This window comes from Cannabis sativa, chromosome 2 (assembly GCF_029168945.1).
Source record: "Cannabis sativa cultivar Pink pepper isolate KNU-18-1 chromosome 2, ASM2916894v1, whole genome shotgun sequence".
In the NCBI taxonomy this organism is placed as follows: Eukaryota; Viridiplantae; Streptophyta; class Magnoliopsida; order Rosales; family Cannabaceae; genus Cannabis; species Cannabis sativa.
Genome location: NC_083602.1, coordinates 45,965,009 through 45,975,193, shown reverse-complemented (window position 1 = coordinate 45,975,193; position 10,185 = coordinate 45,965,009). Strand labels below are relative to the sequence as shown.

General features: G+C 36.5%; 1 protein-coding gene across 1 annotated transcript; it reads right to left on the bottom strand.

Moving 5' to 3' along the window:
- Window positions 1–1,724: 1,724 nt before the first annotated feature.
- LOC115720213 (uncharacterized) lies at window positions 1,725–2,192 on the bottom strand. Its single transcript, XM_061109380.1, has 2 exons — window positions 2,038–2,192; window positions 1,725–1,923 (listed from the first exon to the last, which is right to left on the bottom strand). The coding sequence occupies exons 1-2, from the start codon at window positions 2,190–2,192 to the stop codon at window positions 1,725–1,727; spliced, it is 354 nt and encodes a 117-aa protein (XP_060965363.1).
- Window positions 2,193–10,185: the final 7,993 nt, after the last annotated feature.

Genomic DNA, 10,185 nt, shown 5'->3' with positions numbered 1-10,185 from the left:
ATGTTTCACACCACCAATCTGTCCAAGCTTCCCACACTTCCAACACTACAAAAAATTCCAATTCATCCAAATAATCACAACAAACAGCCCCTGGTTCAAATTCACACAAAATTCTACTGTCACTCTAGAAAAATTGCAAGCCACACCACCAATTATCAACTATACCATTTCAAAATATCAATTCCAAATTAAAGCATTACACCACCAATTGAACTACTTCAACAAATCCAAATTCAATTTTATCCAAAACAAACATCCACACATAACCACTCACTATGCGGCAACCAAGATATTGTCCAACTACAAAATTAAAAATTAAAAGCTCAATCTTGACAAATCAGGGAGTGTGGAGTGATGAATGTAGTCAGCTGGCTTCGTTGGTTTCTAGAAAAAATGGAAAGTATTTGTAATGATGGCAGCTTGAATGTTGGTTCGTGGAGTTTCAACACGTGATTCGTGGTGGCTTGAGTGACTTCGGCTTGAGCTGAAGTGGGACGGAAATGGTTGGTTCGAGTTGAAGGTGGGTCGCCGGTGAAATTGTGGGTTGCTGAATTGGCGAGGGCTGATGTTGAATCGTGCGAGCTGGAGATGGTGGTTCGAGTTGGGGATTGCAGTGAATGTTTTGATGGTGCACGGGTTGGCTTTGGGTTGGTTCGGGGACGGAGTGATGCTCGTGAGATCGAGTTCAGGTGGGAGTTCAGATTAGGTCAAAATGTGTGGTTTCTGGTGAAAGTCGACTGAAAATGGTGGCTACGGGTTGGTTTGGGAGCTGGGGTAGTGGTTGGTGATGGTGATGCAAGTTGAAGGTCGACTAGAAGTGGTGGTGCGCGACTGGTTGTGAGTGGTTCGAATGGTGATTTCTGGGTTCAGTCGACTTTGGGCAAATGGAAGCTAGTTCGGAGTTGGGTGAAGCTCAGTCGAGTGGGGCGAAGTGAAGCTGAGTTGAATGGAGTTGCTAGTTCGTGCTTGTGCAGGAGCTGATTTGGTGAAAGAGGTGGCTGGGTGGTTCGAATGGGTGATGGCCCGTTAGTTTGAATGGGAAGAGAAATGAAGATGATGATGATGAGGTAGGGTTGTGAGTATTGGGCTGAAACTAAGTGGGCCCAGTCGACTTAAATTTTTGACTTATTAAGCTTATGGGGTCAATTTGATTTAGATTTATCTACAATCTTAGTCCAAAAATATGGAAAATACAAAGTACCAAGACCAATCAACAAGACCAAATGATTGGTCTGATAAAGACACTTCCCCAATGATTGCATCATTGAAACACATTTTTTCACATGTTCATCTTTATCAGACCAAGTACTTTTTTTTTTTTTCAAAACTCCACTTCCTTTGATCAGCCCAGTACCAAAACACCTCTTGCTGCCAAATAAAATTGCTGAGCCCTTGTTATAGCAACTGGAAAACATTCTTCCACCCCAAACTTAATTTCTTTGCCCAATTTTGAATTTTCCTTCTTCACTTGATTCTTTGCACAAAGAAAGGAAACAATTTCTCAATTTCACCATGACATTTATTTACTAATTATATATAATATATATTTTTTTCTTTTTTTTTTCTAAATTTTTCTATCTCTTTCTTTTTTTTTTCTTGTTTTTTTTTTTCTTTCTTGGGGTGCCTTCATTGAGAATTTTTTCTCTTTTCGTTCTTTTTTCATTTTTTTTCAATTCTTTTTTTTTTCTTTTTCTTTTTCTTTTGGCACCCCCAAATTACAAACATCAAACATCCTTCAAGGAGATAGAATTCTTTTCTCGATTGACCTCTTCTCCCCAATAATGTTTCAATCGTTGTCCATTAACCTTGAATTCTCTTCCGGACTTTTCATCTTTCACCACAACAGCCGCGAAAGGATACACTTCCATCACCGTAAATGGACCCGACCAACGGGACTTAAGCTTCCCCGGAAATAGCTTCAATCTTGAGTTAAATAACAACACTTGCTAATTTTTCACAAAAACTCTCTCTTTGATCCTACTATCATGCCACTTCTTCATCTTTTCCTTGTACAACTTCGTATTTTCATAGGCAAACAAGCGCAGCTCATCTAACTCATTTAATTGCAATTTTTGGGCCTTTCCCGCAGCTGAAAGATCAAAATTCAGGTTCTTTAATGCCCAAAATGCCTTGTGTTCCAACTCCACGGGAAGATGACATGCTTTCCCATAAACTAGGCGATAAGGAGACATGCCTAGAGGATTTTTAAATGCCGTACGGTAGGCCCAAAGTGAATCATCTAATCGCTGGACCAATCTTTTCTGCTAGGATTCACCACTTTTTCAAGAATTCCCTTGATTTCTCTATTGGAAATTTCAGCTTGCCCGTTGGTCTATGGGTGATAAGTGGTGGCTATTTTGTGCTTCACGCTATACTTGGATAAAAGGGCAGCCAAGACTTTGTTCACAAAGTGTGTCCCTTCATCACTAATCAATGCTCTCGGTGTCCCGAATCTTGTGAAGACATTCTTATGCAAAAATTTCATCACCACCTTGGCATCATTTGTTGGACTAGCTATTGCTTCCACCCATTTGGACACATAGTCTACGACCACCAATATGTAAAGATTCCCAAAAGATGGAGGGAATGGCCCCATAAAGTCAATGCCCCAAACATCAAACAATTCAACTTCCAGAATGCAATTTAGTGGCATTTCATTCCTTGCTGAAATATTTCCCACTCGTTGGCAGCGATCACATCTTTGAACAAAGTCATGGGCATCCTTGAATATTGAAGGCCAATAATACCCCGATTGAAAAACTTTGGCAGCTGTGCGTTGTCCACCAAAATGGCCACCATATGGGGCTGAATGACAATGCTCCAAGATGCTTCTGACTTCATTTATCGGCACACATCTCCGCATTATACGATCCGGACACTGTTTGTACAAGTATGGCTCATCCCAAAAATGAAACTTGCTATCATGAAAAAACTTTTTGAGCTGCTACTTGGTAAAATCAGGTGGATGGGCACCTCCAACTAAGTAATTGACAATGTCTGCATACCATGGTAAACGTGCTTGCTCTAAAACCAGCAATTGCTCATCTGGGAATGAGTCTCGAATTTGTAATTCTCCCTCTAAGTGGCTGCTGTGATTGTTAGTTTCCAACCTAGATAGATGGTCTGCCACTTTGTTTTCTGTCCCTTTTCTGTCTCGGATTTCCAAATTGAACTCTTGTAGCAACAAAACCCAACGAATGAGCCTCGATTTAGAATCTTTCTTGGCTATCAAATACTTGATTGCCGAGTGGTCAGTATACACAATAACCTTGGTCCCCACAAGCTACGATCTGAATTTCTCAAATGCAAAAACTGTTGGAAATTATTTTACCAGGATCTTAGATCTACTCACAAGTATGTTGATTAACACCCTAAATATGAACTTTCTAAAACGATGAAATAAACACATATAAAGTATTAGAAACCTTACATTGCGTGCAGCGGAATTAAATGACTCCTTCCGTTCAGATCTCTAACCCTTGTATCCTTTTTGTCGCAGAGTATTATCAAGATCTGAACCTGGATCTCTTTCTCTCCTTCTTTAGTGCTGAAACTCCTTCTTGCTGAAAGTCTTTCTTCACGATCTTCCTCACTATGATTGAGGTATCACTTGCTGTGTGTGGGCACTACTCTAATACTAAGTATTTCGAAATTGAAGAGGGAAGAAAGAGAAGAAGGTGGCGTCTAGGTATAGAGAGAGAAAGCTCAGGTTTTTCTCTGAAGGTAAAAGTAGAAAATTAAGTGTAAATTTCCTGAAGCCTTCACTATCTATTTATAGCATTACACTAGGGTTAGGTTTGAATTATTTGGCATTAAAATAATGAAAATATCAGAGGATAATTCCTACAAAAGTGGCCGGCCCTAGTAATGTGGATTTGAGCCTCACTTTTTGCAATTTTGCAGTTTTATCTTTTCTGCATCTGATTTTCTCAAAAACGCCAATTTTCTAATTCAACCATTTAAATGCCAATTCAAACTATTTAATAACTATAAATAATTATTAAATAATATTGTCATTTATCATATTTATTAATTGAACCATACAAAGTATCATAATTAACAAATATGCCCCTAAAACTCTTTCTTTACAATTTCGCCCTTACTTAGTGAAAAATTCACAAATAGACATAGTCTAATTTGAGAATTATAATTGATTAATAAAAACCAATTATATGAGTCTTACAAGCAATATTATCTCAACTAGTGGGGGGACCATGGGTCTATATAACCGAGCTTCCAATAAGCAGATTAAGAATTTATTACCTAAATTCACTGACTTATTAATTCTTCGTTGAATCCACGCATAGAACTTAGAATTGCACTCTCAGTATATAGAATGCTCTATATGTTCCAACATATAGACACATCATTAGTTATCCATTGTTATAATCCTAATTTGATCAATGATCCTCTATATGAATGATCTACACTGTAAAGGGATTAGATTACCGTTACACCCTACAATGTATTTAATCCTTAAAACACTTAACCCCGTATAAATGATATTTCAGCTTATGTGAAATGAGTACTCCACCATTTATTTTCGTTTGGTCAAGCTCGAAGGAGATCATCCTTTACTTACTATTCGCCAGATAGAAGTTATAGATTCCATGTTTATATTAGCGCTACCACTCAATTGCACTACCGTGTTCCCAAAATGTACGTATCACCCTGACCCAAAAGTAGGCTTAACTAACAAATCAAAGAACACGAATAGCCTCTTGAGATTGAGCCTAATCATAACAGGATTAAGATCATTTGATCTAGGATCAACTAGGCGATATTGACTTGAATAGATATTACAGTAAGTTTAAAAAATCTAAGTCAAAGTTCAATATCGGTCCCTTCCGATGCATACTCCATGCATCCAACTTGAGCTTTACTTTAACCAGTGCTCTGGAAAGAACATAGTATTTCTCCAAAGGCAAGTGAGCTCTGTTGTAGATTATCATATCAGTAAAACCCTGTGTCTGATAAATCTAGGAAACTTTATTCACATAGTCATGTTTACTTTCCAATATGTTGACAACACAATAAACAGGATCAAGTATGTGAAAAGGGTTTCAGATGAATTCATACATTATGTACACATAATCACGAAATAAATCATGTGAACCATGCAACATTAAATGTTATTTCTGATCTATATTAATAAGTAAATCTGATTATATTGAAATGAGTTTTATTTAGGGCATAAAACCCAACAAAAACCACCGCCAGCAGCTCTTTCTCAGTAGTGGTGTAGTTAATTTGGGCATCAACAAGAGTTTTGCTTGCGTAATAAATGGAGTGAAAGATCTTGTTCTTCCGCTGCCCGAGAACAGCTCCAATGGCAAAATCACTTGCATCACGCATGAGTTCAAAGGGCAATGACCAATCGGGTGCTACAATCACGGAGGCCGTAACAAGAGCTGTCTTCAACTTCAAAAATGCTTTTACATTCAGCGGTAAACTCAAATGGCCTATTTTGTTCCAGCAAGCTACACAAGGGTTTAGACACCTTAGAAAAGTCTTTAATGAAGCGCCTATAAAAACCCGCGTGTCCAAGGAAGCTTCTTATGCCTTTTACCGTGGTAGGGGCAGGTAACTTCTCAATAACTTCTAGCTTTGCCTTGTCAACTTCTATCCCCTTGCTAGACACTTTGTGACCCAACACAATACCCTCTTGAACCATGAAGTGGCATTTCTCCCAATTAAGCACCAAGTTGGTTTCTTCACATCTTGCTAACACTTTCTCCAAGTTCTCCAAACAAACCCTAAATGAGTCCCCGTAGATAGAGAAATCATCCATGAATATCTCCAAAATACTCTCAGCCATATCCAAGAAAATAGCCATCATACACCTTTGGAAAGTAGCGGGAGCATTGCACAATCCAAATGGCATCCTCCTAAAGGCGAAAGTGCCATATGGACATGTGAAGGTGGTTTTCTCTTAGTCTTCCAGTGCTATAGAAATCTGATTGTAACCCAAATATCCATCAAGAAAGTAATAAAACTCTCTTCCCGCCAAACGATCCAACATTTGGTCAATAAATGGCAGCGGGAAATGATCCTTCCGAGTAGCATTATTTAGCTTCCGATAGTCCATACACACCCTCCAACCGGTCACGGTTAGTAGGAATCAACTCATTGTTCCATTAGCCACCACCGTGACTCCTCCTTTCTTGGGCACACATTGAACATGACAAACCCATGAGCTATCCGAAATTGGGTACACAATACCATAATCTAGCAACTTTATCACTTCTTTTCGCACCACTTCTTTCATGATGGGATTCAATCTTCGCTGATGCTCAACAGAATTACTACCACCAGCTTCTAAGAGTATCTTGTGCGTGCAAATTGTTGGACTAATGCCCCTTATGTCCGCCATAGTCCACCCAATCGCTTTTTTATACTTTTTTAACACCTCTAGCAAGGCACCTTCATCTTCAACTCCCAAGTTTGCTGCTATAATAACTGGCAGCGTGTCATACTCCCCCAAATAGGCATACTTCAGATGAATTGGCAAAGGTTTCAACTCCAACTTCGGTGGTTCTTGGATGGAGGGTTTTGGAGGCTTGAAATTACTTTCCTTCAACTCTAAAGATTCAAAGGGCTTCTTGAATTTAGGGATAGGTTGCAATGGCTCCACCCCAAGCAACTTGGTTGTCTTCATCTTCACTCAAGTCTCCAAGCTCATCAAAAGAACTTATAAACTTCTCATCCTTCCAAGCTTCCTTGTGAAATCTTTCAGCCACAATAGAGTCAATTACACTTATGCGGGAGCATTCTTCTATCTCATCCGGAAACCTCATAGCATTGAACACATTAAAGGTTACTTTTTGGTCATTCACCCTCATAGTGAGCTCCCCATTTTGCACATCAATTAGAGTTCTCCCGGTAGCAAGGAATGGCCGACCCAAGATAATAGGCACATCTCTATCAGCTTCATAGTCTAGGATGATGAAATCAGCTGGAAAAATGAACTTGTCAACATGCATTAGAACGTCTTCTATTTTTCCTTCGGGATGGGCCATGGACCTGTCAGCAAGCGGCAATGTAACAGTTATAGGACGTGCTTCACCAATACCCAACTTCTTAAAGATCGACATAGGCATGAGGTTGATACTTGCACCCAAATCACATAAGGCTCTTCCAACATCCTGTCCCCCAATAGAACAAGGGATTGTAATGTTGGGTTTTATGCCCTAAATAAAACTCTTTACAATCTGATTCGTTATCAATATAAGAAATTTGAAGTGATTTATGTTTGCATGAATTTTACATGCTAATGGTATAACATGTTTATTACATTTACACACAAAATCAGTTAAATCCAGATCATATGTTTATTCACAATTACAGCATCGTCAACACAGTGGAATGTGATTGTGATCATATGAATCAAAAGACTAAGTCACTGTTTCATCAGTGTTTGGATTTACACTAATGTGATAATCAGCGATGATGTGTACTTACGCTTGGAGTAAGTGTTACGTTCTTTCCAGGACATTAGTAAAGTATACTAGTTTCGAATGTATGGAGTATACATTGGACTGGACCGATATTGCTGTTAGGTTTTATGCCCTAAATAAAACTCCATTTCAATGTAATCTATTTTATTCAACATCAATAAAGAAACAGAAGTATTTTTCATTCATTTGTGTATGTTTTGGTTCACTTTATCAATTGCTTGTCTATTTGATTTATAAATTCATCTTAAACCCTTTTCACATACTTGATCATGTTTATTGTGCTGTAATCACATTGGAAAGTAAACATGACTATGGGAATAAAGTTTCCTAGATTTATCAGACACAGGGTTTTACTGATATGATAATCTACAATAAGAGTTTACTTGTATTTGGAGAAATACTATGTTCTTTCCAGAACATTGGTTAAGTAAAGCTCAGGTTGGATGCATGGAGTATGCATCAGAAGGGACCGATATTGAACTTTGACTTAGATTTAATTAAACTTACCGTAAAATCTATTCAAGTCAATATCGCCAAGTTGATACTAGATCAAATGATCTTAATCCTGTTATGATTAGGCTCAATCTTGAAAGGCTATTCGTGTTCCTTGAATTGTTAGTTAAGCTTACTTTTAGGTCAGGGTGATACGTACTTTTTGGGAACACGGTAGTGCAATTGAGTGGGAGCGCTAGCATAAACATGGAATCTATAGCTTCTATCTGGCGAATAGTAAGCAAAGGATGATCTCCTTCGAGCTTGACCAAACGAAAATAAATGGTGGAAATCTCATTTCACATAAGCTGAAATATCATTTATACGGGGTCAAGTGTTTTAAGGATAAAATACATAGTAGGGTGTTATGGTAATCTAATCCTTTTACTGTGTAGATCATTCATATAGAGGATCATTGATCAAATTAGGATTATAACAATGGATAACTAATGATGTGTCTATATGGTGGAACATATAGAGCATTCTATATACTGAGAGTGCAATTCTAAGTTCTATGCGTGGATTCAGCGAAGAATTAATAAGTTAGTGAATTTTAGTGCTAAATTCTTGATCTACTTATTGGAAGCTCGGTTATATAGACCCATGGTCCCCCCACTAGCTGAGATAATATTGTTTGTAAGACTCATGTAATTGGTTTTGATTAATCAATTATAATTCACAAATTAGACTATGTCTATTTGTGAAATTGTAAAGAAAGAGTTAATAGGGGCATATTTGTTAATTATGATACTTTGTATGGTTCAATTAATAAATATGATAAATGACAATATTATTTAATAATTATTTATAATTATTAAATAGTTGGAATTGGCATTTAAATGGTTGAATTAGGAAATTGGCATTTTTGAGAAAATCAGATACAAAAGGTGTTAAAATTGCAAAATTGCAAAAAGCAAGGCCCAATCCACTAAGCCATGGCCGGCCACCTTTGTAGGCTTTTTAAGTTGATATTTTCATTATTTTAATGCCAAATAATTCAAACCTAACCCTAGTGGAATGCTATAAATAGATAGTGAGGGCTTCAGGAAAATAACACGTCACATCAGAAAAACCTGAGCCTCCTATCTCTCTTCTCTAGCCGAAACTCTCTCTCTCTCTTCTTCCTTCATATTTCAAACCTATCTTAGTGATTAGAGTAGTGCCCACACACAGCAAGCAATACCTCAATCATAGTGAGGAAGATCGTGAACAAAGATCATCAGCAAAGGAGATTCAGCATCAAGGAGTCAGAGAAAGAGATCCAGGTTCAGATCTTGATAATACTCTGCTACAGAAAGGATTCAAGGGTTAGAGATCTGAACGGACGGAGTCATTTAATTCCGCTGCACCCAATGTAAGGTTTCTTTAACTTTATATGTGTTTAATTTATCGTTTTAGAAAGTTCTTATTTAGGATGTTAATAAACATACTTGTGAGTAGATCTAAGATTCTGGTAAAATAATTTCCAACAACTGGCCTCAGAGCCATGGTAATTGATTTACTTGCAAGAAATTTGGACTTTAAAACGATTGTTTGTATGTTTTTGGATGGTATCATGTTGTATTGAGTGTTATTTGATGATTGATTGATGTTTGTGAATTTTCATGAAAAATAATTGCGATTCTGTTTCTGGAATTATTTTTATTGGATAGTATGAAAAAATTAAGCAAGTTACTTTTTTACAGAACTCAATTTCGATTTTATTTGAAATAGTTATGAATTTTTGAAGATTTGAAAAAATCGGGACTGTGCTGAAATTTTCCTGCGATCGCGAAAACTGTCCGTATAGCTCACAATTTTTTCGTTTTTCTTCGATTTTTCATACTTTTTCATGGAATTAACTTCCGATTTTTTGTGTAGTTCTATATTTATACTATTACTATTCCTAATTCAATTCTAATTATCATTTTGAATTAATTTAATATTTTTTAAATTTAATTCAAGATATTAGTGTAATTTTGAATTTGAATAGAATTAGTATCTATCTTCTTGCTTAAAAATCTATCTTATTTTAAAATTTGATTATATCTTATCTTATTTTAAATTTAAAATAAGATAATTATAATCATGTAATTTTTAAATGATATAAGATATTTTGCTAATTTTTTAAATTTTGTTATTTTATTTATTTAAATTACATTTAAAATTTGAAAAAGATATTTATTTATCTTTTCTAATTTTTTATTTAATTTTTATTTATAAAATAACATTTAAAATTTAAAAGTAGTTAGCAAAT

Coding starts and splice junctions, on each gene's coding strand:
- LOC115720213 (XM_061109380.1), bottom strand. CDS start 2,192: ATGTCTCCTTATCGCCTAGTTTATGGGAAAGCATGTCATCTTCCCGTG. Junction 1,924..2,037: donor GAGTTAGATGAGCTGCGCTT/GTTTGCCTATGA, acceptor ATTTAACTCAAG/ATTGAAGCTATTTCCGGGGA.